Source organism: Panthera uncia, chromosome F1 (assembly GCF_023721935.1).
Source record: "Panthera uncia isolate 11264 chromosome F1, Puncia_PCG_1.0, whole genome shotgun sequence".
NCBI lineage: Eukaryota > Metazoa > Chordata > Mammalia > Carnivora > Felidae > Panthera > Panthera uncia.
Genome location: NC_064813.1, coordinates 7,894,359 through 7,913,067, shown reverse-complemented (window position 1 = coordinate 7,913,067; position 18,709 = coordinate 7,894,359). Strand labels below are relative to the sequence as shown.

General features: G+C 37.2%; 1 protein-coding gene across 1 annotated transcript in view; it reads left to right on the top strand.

The window, feature by feature from the left end:
- Positions 1 to 18,432, top strand: part of KMO (kynurenine 3-monooxygenase) — a 36,931-nt gene extending 18,499 nt beyond the window's left edge. The window contains 9 exon segments of the mRNA XM_049635317.1: positions 1,743 to 1,814; positions 2,643 to 2,764; positions 4,246 to 4,393; positions 6,307 to 6,364; positions 8,363 to 8,445; positions 16,545 to 16,646; positions 16,736 to 16,795; positions 18,130 to 18,261; positions 18,264 to 18,432. Of these exon segments, the coding sequence (XP_049491274.1) occupies positions 1,743 to 1,814; positions 2,643 to 2,764; positions 4,246 to 4,393; positions 6,307 to 6,364; positions 8,363 to 8,445; positions 16,545 to 16,646; positions 16,736 to 16,795; positions 18,130 to 18,261; positions 18,264 to 18,332 (846 nt within the window). The 3' untranslated portion in view covers positions 18,333 to 18,432.
- Positions 18,433 to 18,709: the final 277 nt, after the last annotated feature.

The window sequence follows — 18,709 nt, the reverse complement described above, 5'->3', positions numbered from 1 at the left end:
GATAATTATTGGTTAACAAAAACTCACTGCTTTAATTTAATTTTTTTTTAATTTACATCCAAGTTAGTTAGCATAAAACTCTCTGCTTTTAAATAAGAAACACCGTTTTGACATAGCAATGGGACCCAGGCATGGGAGCATTTTAATATGTCCTCAAAATAATCTCAGGAAAACTAACTTCCTTTCCTCCCTCCCTTCCTCCCTCCCTCCCTTACTCACACTTCCTAAATTCCTTCCCTAAAACACTGTCCATTTCTGCCACCTCTGCTTTGCTCAGCAAGTTTACCCCCGCCCAGAAGCCACTGTCCTTCTCTTCTTATCCAATCAATGAATCCTTCCATACTTTTAACCACTTCAACCCCACAGATGTCTTACCTGCCCAGCTTTTATTTCCTATACTTCTACCTCAGCATCTGCCTATTCACCTGTGCCATAACCTGAGGCCAGACAGTTATGTACTCACTCATTTCTGTGTCTGTGTGTTGAGCTTTCTTTGAGCCTCTGAGATCAAAAGCCAGGAAGAAAGACACAAATAACTCCAACAGAGTGTGAAAATGCTGGCTAGGAGGCTAGGCTGTGCTTTATGTGTTTTTACCATGTAAGAGACACACATGGCAGGTGCTCCACAACCTTTGTAAAAAGTAATGCAAACTCAGAATGGTTGGAAATTGATTGCATGTTCTTATGTATATCATACCCCCGGGAATCTCCAGAATTTAGGTCGATAGATATGCCCAAGCAATCAAAACTCAGGCTCTTACTGGGTTGTCACAGGGTCAGTAAAGAGAGCAGATTTCTGTAGGAAAGAAGTGATAAGAAGCTTGTTTGTAAAATTTTATTTTTCCCATGAACTGTAAACTTAGGACCTTTCCATTATACAAATAAGTCCTCAAGTAAGGTGAAAAATAAAGTATAAAGATATTACACACACATATATATGTACATATACATACATAGTTTGTATATGCATATATAGCATGCCCATATATATGTATGTGTATAGGTGTGTTTTTGTGTGTGTGCATGGAAATAGAGAGAGAGAACATCTCACAGTATGTTCTTAATTCTTGATTATATCTGGTATCAACTATATCTGATACCACCTAAGTTATATGAGTTTGTAAAGTCAGGACAGAAAACATTTTTAAGACCATTTCTACTTTATTTATTTATTTTTTTATGTTTATTTTTTTGAGACAGAGTGTGAGTGGGGGAGGGGCAGAGAGACAGGAGGACAGAGAATCCGAAGCAGGCTCTACTGACAGTAGAGAGCCTGATGTGGGGCTTAAACTTAGGAACAGTGAGATCATGACTTGAGCTGAAGTTGGACGCTCAACTGACACCACCCAGGTGCCTCGCCAGTTTCTACTTTAAATAACAGTAGATGAGGGGCGCCTGGGTGGCTCAGTCGGTTAAGCGGCTGACTTCAGCTCAGGTCATGATCTCGCGGTCCATGAGTTCGAGCCCCGCCTCAGGCTCTGTGCTGACAGCTCAGAGCCTGGAGCCTGTTTCAGATTCTGTGTCTCCCTCTCTCTGACCCTCCCCCATTCATGCTCTGTCTCTCTCTGTCTCAAAGATAAATAAACGTTAAAAAAGATTAAAAAAAAATAACAGTAGATGTGCTTATCATCATGTGTATGATACTATTTGAGTTGCTATGGAAACAATTATAAGCAGAAACAGTTTTATAGATGTGCTGCATTAATGCCCTAATCAAACATAAATATACTTTTTCCCTACAGTATGCCATGGAACCTAATTATCTGCATATTTGGCCTAGAAATACCTTTATGATGATTGCACTTCCTAACATGGTAATACAGAATTTGCCAATATAATTTGTATCTGTAATTAATGTTTTTCACTACATACTTTCGTATTTTGCATGTATGCCTAAATTCTTTTGTACTTAGCATATGTATACCTAACATTATTGTTTAGTCTCTTCAGTGATTGCATCATTGCACCTTTGGGGTTCTTGAGGAAAAACCTGAAGGAATTCCAATTATTTATAGTGGAAAGGAGATTTAATATATATAAATGATAAACGATAGATTGTGGATGGTGGTGCCTGTCATCTCTCCCAAGACGGTGTACGAGGAAATGGTGTGCAAATAAAGTCAAAGAGATTCGGGTTCTACATGAGGCAGGACTTCCAGTCTTTGAGGTCTCTGGGACATTGGAATATGCATTATCAAAAAAGAGCATGGCTGTTCTTCCATTAGACCCTAGAGACATTTTTTTTTTTTCATTATATATCTGGCTCTGTATTTCTCTAGTTGGTCTATTTTCCCTTGGTAGCAACACTGATGCCCAGTGCCTCTTAACACCGTTTGAAAAGGAGAGAGAGAGGGAATAAGTGGGAAGAAATTCAATCCAACCACTATTCAATCCAACGTATTAGTAATCCAAGGAGTGTAGTATTGGCTCGGTGAAAATGGCTGAGGTTTACCATGTAGAAATTCTAATAACTGAGAAGCTGGGGAGTAGCTGGGACTTGGTGGGGCTTTTCTCTGGGAATGAGGTTTGGGAAGGATGCCTTTCCTGTCTGCCTGGACATTCCTCCCAGGTGCCCCTTGGCCACAGCAAGAACCTGAGGTTAGGGCTCCACATAGTCTCTCACACGCTTCCTCTTCTTGCAGAACAAATCTTTCACATGTACTTTGTTCATGCCCTTTGAAGAGTTTGAAAAACTTCTAAGCAGCAGTGATGTGCTGAATTTCTTCCAGAAGTACTTTCCAGATTCCATCCCTCTAATTGGAGAGTAAGTTTCAAGATGTGCAATTGTGCCTTTTGCTCCACTGTTTTGATTTATTCAAGATTCAAATAAAGGTCATGCACCTTACTTCAGTTTGGATTAAATGTGACTGATCCTGATGTGACCTGGACAGGAAGCCTGCCTTCGGTCAAAAGTCTAAGTGGGCGTTGTGCTGTGAGCAGGGATTCTGAAAACCCCATGCCATGGTCAACTTTCCCTGAGAAAAACAAGTAACCCATGTCCCCAGGCCTTTCTGCCTCCTGGGCAGGCTCTCAGGTCCCTCCCAGTTGTGCTGCAGAGCTGGGCTGTGCCTCCCTCTGCTGGTGGACACACAGGTCCAAGGCCCAGCAGATGCAAGTCTCTGGTTCCCCATGTCTTGGGGCCCTCACAGTAACGTAATAAATAGCAGTACCTGCCCCAAACGGTTGTTGAGGACTGGAGGAGTTCATGCCTATAAATCATCTGGCACAGGACCTGGCTCATACAGAGCTGCCCGACTGGTAGCCAGCTTGTTAGCTGTCTGGTTTATGACCCATGGCCCCTCTGGCCCCTGTCAGCACCACCCACCCCACCGGCATGTCATTTGGTCTCATTCTGCTCCCACCGTCCCTCCCTTGAATCCAGTCCATTCTCTGCCTCCACCAATGTTTTCGTGGAGGCAGCACAATGGTGCAGAAAGCAAGATTTAATGCTGCTTCTGCCCCTTACTCCCAAGCCTCAGATTTCTTATCTTTAAAACGGGCATCAGGATATCTACCTTTCGGGGCAGTCATGACAATGACATGCACTATGTAAAAGGGATGACCCACTACCAGCCCAGAGCGAGTCTGTTTAAAACTGTCAGTTTTCATCCTTAGCTACAGATTTGGTGTTCACTGATCCCTCCTCTGATGTTGAAGAGAAATCTCCACATGCTGCAATTTTAGTCCTTATGTTTCCTGGTTATTTCTTCCTCTCCAAACAGACTTAAAATTCTTGAGGGTAGGAGCTGTTTTTCTACTTACAGCTGCCACAAAACCTAGCTGGATATCAATTGTCCGCTTCCAAACACACATAAATTAGCACTTCATTTTAGTCTTGGTTTGGGTTCATGTGGTTTAGTCAGATGCACAACATCTTAATTTTTCCAGAAAAAACTAAAACACACCAGAATAGTTGAAAAATTGCATGACCTAGGCACATGATAATAAAATCTCATGGCACATAACACACACATATTTCAAATTATTAAAATGCAGTCAAACCTATTCTTTTTGTATGTGATTAAGATCGTTGCAAACAAAACAGGTAAATGGAACAATGAGATTTCAGGAACTAGGAGAAACGTCGGTTTCTCCATTTCTCGTGTTCTTCCTGGCATTTTTTTTTTTTTTGTGTGTTTCTCAATAAAATGCAACGGTAATGACGTCAGTACATCTGAAAGAATTACACAGGGTTTAATACCCAATCTAACATAACGGTTATGTTCTGATTGTTTTCCTCTTAAGGCAAGCCCTGGTACAAGATTTCTTTCTGTTGCCGGCCCAACCCATGATATCTGTGAAGTGTTCTTCTTTTCACATTAAATCACACTGTGTGCTGATGGGGGACGCGGCTCATGCCATAGTGCCCTTTTTTGGACAAGGAATGAATGCAGTAAGTCCTTTCTCCCAAAGTAAGTCTCTGACATTTTCCTGGGTCAGTCTCAGCTGAAAAATCTTAGCTAAGAACCATGTCTGTAACTATCCTCACCTAATCTCTGACAAAACAATCAATTCCACAATCCTGCCAACGGTTTAGATTGATCACTAACTATAGTCAAGCCTTGGATTGCTTGATCCAGTAATTTCATGCAGGAAAGAGCATAAAGCTTAACATGGTTTCTATGCAGTTAGAAAATGTATTGATAGCTTGAAATTTGAGAACTCGCCTGTCAGCAATTCAAGACTTAATTAATTTTTTTTTTCTAGAGATTATGCCTAAGTATATAAATGTTAGGCTCAAAAAAAGAAAAGAGCCCAAACTGTCTTTTGTTTTCTCTACCTTTTCTTTCCAAATGAAAGGAAAAAGCATTTGACAGAGTTGAATAAAACTACGAGAGATTCCTGAGTGGCTCAGCCAATTAAGCATCCAACTCTTGATTTCAGCTCAGGTCATGATCTCACATTTTGTGAGTTTGAGCCCCGCATCAAGCTCTATGCTGACATCGAGGAGCCTGAGATTCCCTCTCTCTCTCTCTCTCTCTCCCTCTCCCTCTCTGTCTTTTTCTCTTCTTCTCTGCCTCTCCCCACTTTTGCACGCGCTTTCTTTCTCCTCTCTCTCTCTCTCTCAAATACATAAATAAACATTTTAAAAAATTTAAACAAATAAAACTATGAAACAGATTTGATGTTGAATACTATTGCTTTCATGGAAGTTTCTAAAAAATATTTCAAGAAAGAGCTAGTGCTCAAGTATTAAACATTAATTTCAAGGAATCCTAAAATGATTATCTAGACAGACAATTATTTTGTGTATGTGTGTTTGATAACTATAGCTTTATAATCACAGCCTTCTATTGTTTCGGTGATTGAGATATATTTCAAGTATAAGTAGGCTATAAATCTAATCAATTATAGTTTTCCACAAAGTAGTGGCAAACATTTTGTTTTATAAAAACATAAGAACATACCAATTTTAGTAAGCTGGATAAGGGCCCAGGCTCCGGCAGTATGAGGCCCAATTCAAATCCTGTCTCCAGGATTTATTGCACTATATTCTGCACAACTAACTTAACTACTTTCTTGTCTGTAAAATTTGGTTTTCAATAGTGCCTATATCATAGAGATTCTTGTGGAATAAATGAATTAAGTAAAAAATTTAAAAGTGTTATTATTTCAGCCTATATGAAACATTACATCCCTAAATTCCTGCAGCATTAATAGTCTATATAGCTGATAAGTATCTTTATTTGCTTCAGATGTAATTTCTATAATTGATGTGAAATTTTTTTTAATATTTACATATTTTTATATTGTCAGTAAAACTATCATTTGAATTCCTAGAAAGCAGGAAATCTATCTTTTGATTTTCTTCTCTCCACTTCGTTTAGCGTACAACCTTATTAGGGTTCATTTTCTGGACTTCTTGACATTGGAAGTTTACTTTAATCTTGGCTTAAGGGAACTAAATTAATATGTGGGTTCTATCCTGTCATTAATTGCTCTAAATGTGAATCTTAAAAACCTGATTAGTTTAAATGCGACTCGAATATTCATGGTAGAGCAATATAATTATTCTTGCTTCTTAAAGAAGCAATGGAATCCTTCAAAATTACATGAGTAATTTAAAATTTTGGTCAAATTCCAAATCATTGTAATCAATACGCACCAGGCAAAGACAATCCATCAAGCATGAAGTTGATGGTCTTTTATAATTGTAATTTAATGCCAAGTGTGACTAAGCAGCTGTTGTGTGCTGGTTGAAGGTAAACATCCTATGAATTATACTCACTGACGGAAAGTCTGTTCTAATTGCTCAGAAGCTTTCATTATTTCCAGATTATTTTTTTCCATTTTTTCTTATTTCAGGGCTTTGAAGACTGCCTGGTATTTGATGAGTTAATGGATAAATTCAATAATGACCTTAGTAAGTAAAATTTTTCAAATGGACATGGACTAGCCCTATTGATTAATTGTGGACCTATTTTTGACCCTGGATGATCACAAACCCTTGATACATATTTCCTGTTCAGGATTATAATTTTTCTATTACCAGCCTGTGCCACTGTTGCCCATGTCCAGACAAGGAACACCCAGAGAAACAGGGAAACAGTTTCTTTTAAGGTCTGTACATGGAGGCCTGTGCAGTGATCCCCACAAACAACATAGAAGCTCCCAAGACCAACGTTTGGCCAAGATATGCTCCTTGTTCTCCCTTTCCATGAGGAGACCCGAACCTGCACCTCTTACAGCATGCCCCAGAAACACTTTTAGGAGTTCCAGCACTTTCTTGCATGTTGCCTTAGCAAAATGGCAGCTTCTACTTCTATTTGCCTTTGGTTAAAGCTGATTCCACCAAATATATTGATGTGACAGAGACTGATGCCTAAAATTTTTATATGTAATGTTGAAATTAAATTAAATGTACACCATTTCATCTGTAAAAGAAGTTGCAAACAATAGCCTGAGACCTGGATAACTTTTACTGCATCTCAGAATCACATGGTCTCAAAGGCTATCTCCGAATTTAAACTTGTTTCAGGTAAGGGATAGATCCAGAGAGCTGGTTTTAAACCTACATCCAGATTCCAGTCCTGACTTTCCAACTTATTAGCTGTGAGACCTTTGGAAAGTCATTCCAGCTTTTTAAAGTCTCGGGTTTTCTTTTTTTTTTTCCATCTGTAAAGTGGGGACAATAATACCAACTTCAGAGAGATGTGAAGATGAAATAAAATGATTTGTGTAAAGCTTTAAAAATAAAATCCTGGCACAAAATGAGTTCACAGTAAATATTTGCTATGGTGTTATAGGAAGTCCTTGGACACTGTGTCTGGATCTGAAGACACTAGAGGGTCCAGGGTAAAGTTCTTCCAGTTTTCTGCCTTCCTCGTTCAGTCATCTTGCTCAGATGTTCTGGATCCAGAGGCATTTATTTTCTTACCTCCCTTATCAGCCCTGGTGTGATGGGTCTGCATATGATAGGGCTGATAGAGGGGATGGAGGGTTCCTATATCAGAACATACTGTCAACACTGGTTTTGGTTACTGCAGAACAACGATCAAACAGTACTGATTATGACAATGATACTCATAACTAGCATTACTGGACATTTCATATGTGTTGGGTATTTTGCTATGTTTTTTAATCCATTTTCTCATATGGTCTCCATGGAAAACATGGCGCAGGGGTACTATTCTTGTTCCTTTCTTACAAATTTAAGCTTAGAGATGGTGAAGTGACTTGCCCTAAGTCATATAGCTACAAGTGGTAAAGCTGGGACTGACAACCAAGTTCTCTGACTTTTGAAATGGCATCCTTAATAGCTAGCGTTGATTGGCCATGTGGGAGTTATATTAGTCATTAATTTATCAAATATTTATTCAGTATTTACCTTTTACCACGTTAAGATTTCAGACATGAGGAAAATAGGAGGCCTCCTCCGGGAGATCACAGAAAAATGATGGAGCTGATGGTTAGCTGATAAGGTCACTTAGGCACAATGAAACAAATGTGCATGGGGTAGCAAGAAAGGACAAAAAGGAGAGTAGCAGATTCTAAGCAGGTCTGGGGTGGTCACTGACAGTCATTTCTATGCACTGCTGTCCATTCTTAAAATAAAAAAAATAATGATTTGGTAACCAACAAATATATTATTTTAACTTGTCATAAGTTTTATTTAATCACAATAGGTAATGCCTATTACTATGAATGTGTTACTATTCAGTATTCATAGATAATTGGTCATTCAGCCTGATCATCCAATGTTCTAAAAGATTAGAGAGAACAGTGGTAGAGTATACACCATTTAATTTGATCGGTGTAGAGGCCAGCACATTCTTACAGACTATAGTGGAATAGATGTATTATTCAACTTGGTTGAATGTATTTCAAATTGGTTGGATGTATTATTCAACTTGGCTCCTAGGTGTGTGTCTTCCTGAATATTCAAGATTGAGAATTCCAGACGACCATGCAATCTCAGACCTGTCCATGTACAATTACATAGAGGTGAGTGAGGAGGTTGGGCTCCATTCCATGTTAAGTGTACTCTTATACATAGAATTGTTGAATCACTGTATTGTATACCTGAGACTAATGTAACACTGTATGTTAATTATACTAGAATTAAATTTTTAAATTTTTTAAAAGAAAAGACTATTTGTTAGAATATCAGTGAATGATCTTACCATGTTAAGTGCACTCTTAATGCCCTTCACCTATTTCACCCATCCCCCCCCTCCACCTCCCCTCTGGTAACCATCTGTTTATTGTCTGTAGTTAAGAATATGTTTTTTGTCTCCTTTTTTCTTTGTTTTGTTGCTTAAATTCCACATATGAGTGACATCATATGGTGTTTGTCTTTCTCTGACTGACTTATTTCACTTAGCATAATACTGCCTAGCTCAATCCATGTCTTTGCAAACGGCAAGATTTCATTCTTTTTTATGGCTGAGTAGTATTCCATAGTATATAGATACCACCTCTTCTTTATTCATTCATCAGTTGATGGACACTTGGGCTGCTTCCATAATTTGGCTATTGTAAATGATGCTTCAATAAACATAAGGGCACATATACCTTTTGAATTAGTGTTTTCATATTCTTGGATAATCCCAGTGGTAGAATTATTCATTCATATGGTAATTTAATTTTTAATTTTTTGAAAAACCTTCGTACAGTCTTCCACAGTGGCTGCACCAGTTTGCATTCCCACCAACAGTGCATGATGGTACTTTTTTCTCCACATCCTTGTCAACACTTGTTGTTTCTGTGTTTTTGATTTTAGCCATTCTGACAGGTGTGAAGTGATATCCCATTGTGGTTTTGCTTTGCATTTTCCTGATGATGAGTGATATTGAGCATCTTTTCATGTGTCTGTTAGCCATCTGCATGTCTTCTTTGGAGAAATGTCTATTCATGTCTTCTGCCCATTTTTAATTGGATTATTTATTTATTTATTTATTTATTGGTGTTGAGGTATATATTCTTATATTTTGGATACTAACCCTTTATCAAATATGTCAAATATTGCAAATATTTTCTCCTATTCAGTAGGTTGTCTTTTAGTTTTACTGATTGTTTCCTTTGCCGTGCAGAAGCTTTTCATTTTGATGTAGTCTCAATAGTTTATTTTTGCTTTTGTTTCCTTTACCTCAGAAGATCTATCTAGAAAAATGTTGCTAAGGCCAATGTCAGAGAAATTACTGTCTGCGCTCTCTTCTAGGAGTTTAATGGTTTCAGGTCTCACATTTAGCTCTTTAATCCATTTTGAGTTTATTTTTGTGTATGGTGTAAGAAAGTGGTCCAGTTTACTGCTTTTGAAGATAGCTGAGCAGTTTTCCCGACACCATTTGTTGAAGAGACTGTTTTTTCCCCTTTGTGTATTCTTGACTCCTTTGTCAAAGGTAAATTGGCCATATAATTGTGGATTTAGTTTTGAGCTTCCCATTCTGTTCCATTGATCTATGTGTCTATTTTTGTGTCAGTGCCATACTGGTTTCATTACTATAGCTTTGAATTATATCTTGAAATCTTGGATTGTGATACATCCAGTTTTATTCCTCTTTTTCAAGATTGTTTTGGCTATTTGGGGTCTTTTGTGGTTCCATAAAAATTTTAAGATTGTTTGTTCTAGTTATGTGGAAAATGCTGTTGGTATTTTGATAGGTACTGCATTAAATGTGTAGATTTCTTGGGGTAGTATGGACATTTTAACAATCTTTGTTCTTCCAATCCATGAGCATGGAATATCTTTCCATTTGTTAATGTCGTCTTCAGTTTCTTTCATCAATGTTTATACTTTTCAGGGTATAGGTGTTTCACCTCCTTGGTTAAGTTTATTTCTGGGTATTTTATGATTTTTGGTGAAATTGTAAGTGGGAATGTTTTCTAACTTTCTCTTTCTTCTACTTCATTATTAGTGTATAGAAATTCAATGGATTTCTGTATATTAATTTTGTATCATGCAACCTGACCAAATTCATTTATCAGTTCTAGTAGTTTTTTGGTGAAGTCTTCAGAGTTTTTTTATATATAGTATAAAGTCATCTGCACTTAGTGAAAGGTTTACTTCTTCCTTACCAATTTGGATGCCTTTTATTTCTTTTTCTTATCTGATACTGTAGCTAAGGACTTCCAGTACTATGTTGAATGAAAGTGCTAAGAGTGGACATCCTTGTCTTGCCCCTGATCTTAGGGGAAAAGCTCTCAGTTTTTCACCATTGACTTGGATTTTTCATATATGGCCCTAATTATGTTGAGGAATGTTACTTTTATACCTACTTTGTTGATGGTTTTTATCATGAACAGATATACTTTGTCAAATGCTTTTTTCTGCATCTATGGAAATGATTATATGGCTTTTATCTTTTCCCTTGCTGATATGATGTATCACGTTGATTGATTTGTGAATATTAAGCCACCCTTGCAACCAAAGAATATATCCCATTTGATTGTGATGAAGGATTTTTTAATGTACTGTTGGATTCAGTTTGCAAGTATTTTGTTGAGGATTTTTGCATCTATATTCATCAAGAATATAGGCCTATAGTTCTCTTTTTTAGTGGAGTCTTTATCTGGTTTTGGTACGAGGGTAATGCTGGCCTCATAGAATGAATTTGAAAACATTCCTTCCTCTTATATTTTTTGGAATTTTTTGAGAAGAACAGGTATTAACTCTTCTTTAAATGTTTGGTAGAAGTTGCCTATGAAGCTGTCTGGTCCTGGTCTTTTGTTTGTTGGGAGTTTTTTTTTTTTTTTTAATTTTTGATTCAATTTCATTATTGGTAATTGGTATGTTCAAATTTTCTATTTCTTCCTGATTCAGTTTTGGGATGTTATATGTTTCTAGGAATTTACCACTTCTTCTAGGTTGTCCAATTTTTTGACATCTAATTTTTCACATTTTCTTATAATTCTTTGTCTTTCTGTGGTGTCCGTTGTTATCTCTCCTCTTTCATCTCTGGCTTTGTTTATTTGGTCCATTCTCTCTCTCTTTTTATGAGTCTCATTAAAGATTTATCAATTTTGTTTCTCTTTTCAAAAAATTAGCTCCTGGTTTCATCTGTTCTATTTTTTTAATTCTTATTTTATTTATTTCTGCTCTCACCTTTATTATTTTCTTCCTTCCACTTTTGTTTGTTCTTTTTCCATTTCTTTTAGGTGTAAGGTTAAGTTGTTTTAGATTTTTCTTGCTTCTAGAGGTAGACCTGTACTGCTATAAATCTCCCTCTTAGAACAGCCTTTCTGCATCAAAAAAATTTGGGGACCATTGTGTTTTCATTTTCATTTGTCTCTATGCATTTATTATTCCGTCTTTGATTCCTTGGTTGACTCATTCATTATTTAGTAGCATGTTACTTAACTTCTATGTATTTATGTTCTTTCTAGATTTTTTTCGTGTGGTTGATTTCTAGTTTCATAACACCGTGGTCAGAAAAGATGAATGGTATATGACTTTGATCATTTTGGACTTGTTGAGACTTGTTTTGTAGCTTAATGTGTGATGTAATATGGGGAATTTTCCATGTGCACTTGAAAGGAACGTGTATTCTACTGTTTTAGGATGGGTGTTCTGAATACATCTGTTAGCTCCATCTTGTCTAATATGTCATTCAAAGCCATCCCTTGTTAATTTTCTGTTTGGATCATCTATCCATTGATGTAAGTTGGATGTTAAAGCTCCCTACTATTACTGTATTCCTACTGATTACTTTTTTTATGCTTATATTAGATTCTTTATATATTTGGATACTCCCATGTTGGTGCATAAACATTTACAATTACTTTATCTTCTTTTTGGATTGTTACCTTTATCATTATGTAACGTTCTTCTTTGTCTCTTGTTACAGTCTTTGTTTTCAAGTCTATTTTGTCCTGTATAAATATTGCTACCCTGGCTTTCTTTTCACTTCCATCTGCATGGTAAATGCTTTTCCATCACTTTACTTTCAATCTGCATGTGTCTTTAGGTCTGAAATGTGTCTCTTATAGACAGCATATGCATGAGTCTTGCTTTTTTATCCATTCTATACCCTATGTCTTTTAATTGGAGCATTTAATACATTTACATTCAAAGTAATTATTAATAGGTATGTATTTATTGTCATTTTGTTGTTTGTTTTATGGTTGTTTTGTAGTTCTTTTCTGTTCCTTCTTTTGCTCTATTAACTCATGGTCTCCTAGCTTTTGTTAGTAATATACTTGGATTCTTTTCTCTTTATTTTTGCATATCTATTACTGGCTTTTCATCTGTGGCTTATACATAACAAAGTATGCATATATTTTATATTAAGTCTATATTAAATCTGCATATAAGTCTATGTTAAGTTGATTGTCTCCTAAATTTGAGCCCATTCTAAAAGCACTAATTTTCAATCTTCTCCCTCTACCCCACATTTTAAGTATATGGTATCACAATTTACATCCTTTTATTTTGTGGATCCCTTGACTGATTTCTATAGATTTACTTATTTTTACTGCTTTTGTGCTTTCTACTTTTCTTACTCTTGTTTATGGTCTTTCTCTTTTCACTCAGAGAATCCCTTTTAACATTCCTTGTAGGGCTTGTTTAATGTCATTAATTCCTTTAACTTTTGTTTGTCTGGGAAATTCATTATCTTTCCTTATATTCTGAATAATAGCCTTGTTGAATAGTGTATTCTTTGCTGGAAGTTTTTTCTTTCAGCACTGTGAATATATCATGCCATTCCCTTCTGGCTTGCAAAATTTCTGCTGAAAAGTCAGCTCATAGCCTTCTGGGGTTTCCCTTGTATGTAACCATTTTCTTTACTCTTGCTGCTTTTAAAATTCTCTATCACTATTTGCTATTTAGTTACTATGTGTCTTGGTTTGAACCTTATTTTTGGGGTGCTCTCTGTGCCTTCTGGATCTTGATATCCATTTTCTTTCCAAGATTTGGGAAGTTTTCAGCTATTATTCAAATAAATTTTCTGCCCCCTTTTCTCTCTCTTGTCCTTCTGGGATCCCTATAGTACAAATATTATTGTGCTTAATGGTGTCACTGAGTTCCCTTAGTTTATTCCCTCTAGTGGATTTTTAATTTCAGCTATTGACTTCTTCATCTCTGATTGGTTCTTTTTTTGTTTTCTATTTGTTGAGGGTTTCACTGAGGTCCTCCACTCTTTTCTTAGGTCCAGTGAGTATCTTTATGATTATTACTTTAAAATATCTATTAGGCATATTGTTTATCTTCATTTAATTTAGGTCTCTTAGTCTGATTTTGTCCTGTTCTTTTATTTGGGACTTATTCCTCTGTCTTCTCACTTTATCTCACTCCCTGTGCCTGTTTCTCTGTGTTAGGAAAGTCAGCTACATCTCCTGTGTTTGAGAGTAGTGGCCTTTTGAAGAAGAGGTCCTATAGTGCCCTGCAGTACAATGTCCCTGTTCACTGGCACCTGATACTTCAGGGTGTCTCCTATGTTGGTTGCTTGTACCCTGTTGTGGCTGAGCCATATTTGCCTTCAGTCCTGTCATCTGCAATGGCTCTCTTTGCCTGTTGTGAGCAGAGTTTTGTCACTGTGTTGTTAGTGGGCCAGTCTGGGGTTACCTTGGGCTTGAGTTGAGTCAGAACAGGTGTTGGCCAGAGGTGTGGTACCATCAAACTGCAGGGCTCTCTCCGTGTTTGTCCCCTGAGAAGCTATTTTTGATGGGCAGGGCTTGTAGTCAGATCAGATGTCTGCTCCCAGCCCACTGCTAGGGCTGCAGTTGGACTGGCATGTGTGGTTATATTCCTCTCTCCCAAGGCAGGAGTCATTTTGGAGTGGAGTTGGCCCATTGGGGCTGCTTGCCACTGCCAGGCTTTGGCACTGATTTGGAAGGACTCCTGCCAAAGGTGTGTTGGAGGGGGCGGGTCTACAGGAGAATGTGGGAGTGGATGTGTTCTTAGCAAGGTAGGTGGAGAATGTTGGTGCTGCCTTGGTTTCACCAGGTGTCCATGTGTTGAGGCTAGGGGACAGGGGAGGGAAATGGCATGCATCAGCTCTTTTTTTCTTGAAGAAGTCTCCCAAGGATACCTGTCCCTCCAGCATATGCTCTGAGATTACTAAATAAATCTTCACATATTTCCCAGGTATTTTGCAAACTGTTGCTTCTATGCTGTGTTGTATATCAGTGGGGATGTTTGTTATACTATCTCTTTAAGGGTGGGGACTCAGTTTCCATTCACCCTCTGGCTCTCCCCCAGTAAAGCCCTCTGATTTTTGAGGTTCCAAGCATTAAGCCCCACTGACTGTAAGAACTCTCCAAGATAGACCCCTCTGGTTTTCAAATCCAAATGTTATGAGGATGCCTGGAGTGGCTGGTGTAGGGTCTCCTCCTCTACCCTCTCTGTGCCAGCAGTGTCCCTCCCTCCTGCAGATAGTCCTGTGGGTCAGTTTGGCTTCTGGCTGTGTCTCTGCCCTTCTTACATTCTTTGATGTGACCTCTTCTCTACTGTGGAGAGTCTGTTCTGCCAGTCTTCAGTTAATTTTCTGGGGTTTTTACACTGATGTGGTTGTTATCTGGGTGTATCCATAGGACCAGTTCAGCCTAGGAACTCCTACTCTGCCATCTTCCCCAGAAGTCACAAATGTCCTTTAATTTTTCTTTGCCCCAGCCCCATTGCATACATGCTGAATGAGAACAAAAAGAAAACACACACACACACACACACAAACACACACACACACACACACACACACACAGAGCATTCCCTACACATGCATGGATTGTGATAGTAGACAGTGACAATGACCCACACACATCATCTCCAACTACATTTTAGGGACATTTAGGAGGTAACAAAGATGAAAAATTATCTGGTTTCAATCACTGATAAATTCACAGGCTTAAACCTTAAACATTTGGTAGAGCTAGTAATATGCTATTTTAATGAAGATATAATTTTTATATGTATTAATGTATTAACATATTTGGAGGAATGAAGAGATAGTAAATGACCTTACCATTCTTAACATTTTAAGTTGCAAGTTTAGAGTAGCTTTAAATATTCTTTGGGGCCTTATGCACTGAAAAAAATACGTATATATTAAAGATATTCATGGTCAGAAGATTAACACTCAGAAGAAAAAACACAATTACATTTTGAGCCAGTCACATGAAAAGCTCACAACAAATACTTATGTTTACACTTTTTAAATGATCAAATGAAAAAAATTTCAGGATAAATTTAAAGAAAAGACTGTAGCTGTTTTCCTTCTTTCCTGAAGAGAGATAAAAATAAAGTGGACTTTAGTTTGAGCAGAATTATTACATACGTGGTGAAGGAAGTTCTATAATATACCAAAAATCTTCACTGTTGTAACTTGCTTATGTCTTTCTTTATTTTTTGAATCTTACAGACATTTATTTCCTGAAATAAGGGCATCACTTATAAACAGAGCTTGTGATTAATAACAAATGAACAATAAAAAATAACAAAAAAAATTATCTCACTTTTTTTTCCCTTCCCCTATGCTTATCTGTTGTGTTTTTCAAATTCCACATGAGTGAAATCATATGATATCTGTCTTTTTCTGACTGACTCATTTCACTTAGCATAAGACACTCTAGTTCCATCCATTGGCAAGATTTCATTCTTTTTCACTGCCAAGTAGTATTCCATTATATATATATATATATATATATATATATATATAATCTTCTTGTGTCCTTAAAAATGAGACAGGCACAACAGAATATTTGTTCTGAATATGGAGTAAGTCGAGAAAGACATACCTCAAGGATCTCTTCTTTCCATGAAGAAGATTACAAATTAATCAGGAAACAATGACAATTAGTCAAATCTTTGGTCCCACAGACTATCCCCAGATCTGACTGAACAAGATTTTTGCTGAAATAGAGTTCCCATATTGCCCCCTGAGCAAAATAGAGTTCTATAACATGTTTTGTGCAATTGCTCAACCTTTTCAAGGTAATGTCTTATACTTTTACTGAAAAGGATTGGAAATAACTGTTAAGGAAACAAGAATTTGACTACTTCGTGTCCAGATTTGCAGTGAATAGGAATGAAGTATAATAATAAGTTGTAGTAAATAAATAAAGGCTATTCATTTGAGATATTCTTTAAGACTCTTACATTATTGCAGATGCGAGCACATGTCAACTCGAGGTGGTTCATCTTCCAAAAAACCATGGAGAGATTTCTTCATGCTATTATGCCATCTACCTTTATCCCTCTCTATACCATGGTAAGGTCTGGATTTAAGACATCTCCTCATTTTATTCTTCTGTTTATCCATTAAAGAATCACAAGAATACTTTTTAAACTTCCTTATAGGTTGCCTTCTCCAGAATAAGATACCATGAGGCAGTGCTGCGCTGGCATTGGCAGAAAAAGGTCAGAATAAATTGAAGTTCATAGTGGTATGGTTATGATTCTTCAGGCAAATACAGAAATGATGTGATATACACTAAATGTTTGCTTCCAAATAAAAACTGTCCTGGGTACACAGAGGGAAAAGTGCCTAATGAACAAAATTACAAAAAGAGAAAGAGAAAGAGGGAGAGAGAGAGAGTGAGGGAGTGCTTCTGAAGGGAAGAAATTCAAAAAAGAAACAGATGCTACTATTTCTAAACTTCTTACTTTATTTTAGCAACATGACTACTTTTATTTAGCAAATTGGCTTTTTCTTCTGAAATACTCTTATGGATTTAATTTGTAAAATTGGACAGAATTGAATCACTTATAAAACACAATCTAATTTCAATGTAATGCCATAGTTTATTTTGGTAAGTTGACCCAGAGATGCCACTAAGTAGACATTCAGATTTCTGGTCTTCAGATTTGGAAATCTAACAACTTTATTCATTCAACAAATGATTTTATTTAACATGTAGAGACAGAGCTGAGCATGGTGATGAATAAGCAACAGCCCCTCTCCTCGCGTAGCTCAGAAGCTGGTGAAGACTGGTGGAGAGGCAGAGCTGCCTTGGAGGAGAATGGGAGTGGCCAGGGTGGGTGGGGATCCATGGGGCTGGAAGGCAGCCACCCCACAGGTGTGAGAATGGCCAGAGATGCAGCTGGGATGGTAAGAAGGACCTCAAGGATTTTGAATATTATTTTGAGGGAAGCAGGGAGACCAATGGAGGCTAATAGATTCAGGTGTGGATTTTAGAAAGATTGCTTTGCTGTGTGGAGCCTTGATTGGAAGAAATCTAGATTTATTCTTACAAAGATGAATAAAATAGGATCCCTGCCCTCAAGGAGCCAAAAGACTAATAGGAGAAAGACAGTGACGCCAATGAGAATGCAAGAAACTTAGTGCCAAGTCAATTCTCATGGAGACTTTGTGCAGGTTCTGAGCAGTGACTGAGTCATTTGTGGGTTCAGCACAGTACTCTTCTAAAATAACACTCATAACCCTTTTTTTCTAAACTATGTGGGGGTTTTTTTCATGGCTATACACAGGGAGACTGCAAAGAACTCTTTATACAGAACACATGGACTCAGTTATTTCTGGGAATGGAGAAAGGACAGAGATAGGAGGAAAGCTCCAAATTCTAGACCTTACTGGTCATTGTAGGCCTTGACCTAGTGGTCATTCAATTAAATTGCTGTTTCAGGTTAAAGAATAAAGAAGAAATTATATACTCCTTGGTTGTTTAAGAAGGAAGTCTTTCAAGATTTTAATCTCTGGACAAATGAAATGAGACTTCTTGCTGTTTTTACAGGTGATAAATAAAGGACTCTTTTTCTTTGGAACACTGATAGCCATCGGTAGCACCTACCTACTTATGTGCTCCATGTCACTGAGACCCCTGCACTATGTCAGAAGACCATGGGACTGGCTCACTTACTTCCAGAAAACAGGACCTGTTTTCCTGCAAACTCCATGGAGTCACTAAAAGAAATTCCCAATGTCATTAGCAGGTGACAGAAAGGTTCTGAAGTAGCAAATAGTTTAATTTCATTATAACCAAAACTAAGGATCAAAACCATGTTTCTATCATCATATTTAATTCACTAGTGCAAGATATATGCCAGCTTACAATGAAATTCAGTATAGAATTTCTCTGTGTTCATTGAAATTATTGAAAAAAAAAAAAGAAAAAAAAAAAACAACCCCAAACCACCAGTTAAAGTTGCAAAAGGCAGTTTTCCTACAACACTACACATAGGTGTGGTCATTCTAAATATAAAAATGCAATGACTAAGATCTCTTTCACTTCTCCAAAAGTAAAACACCAGAGGCCTTGAGGAAGACAGATCACATCCTTTCTTTAAAGGACATAAAGAAGGTCATGATAAGAT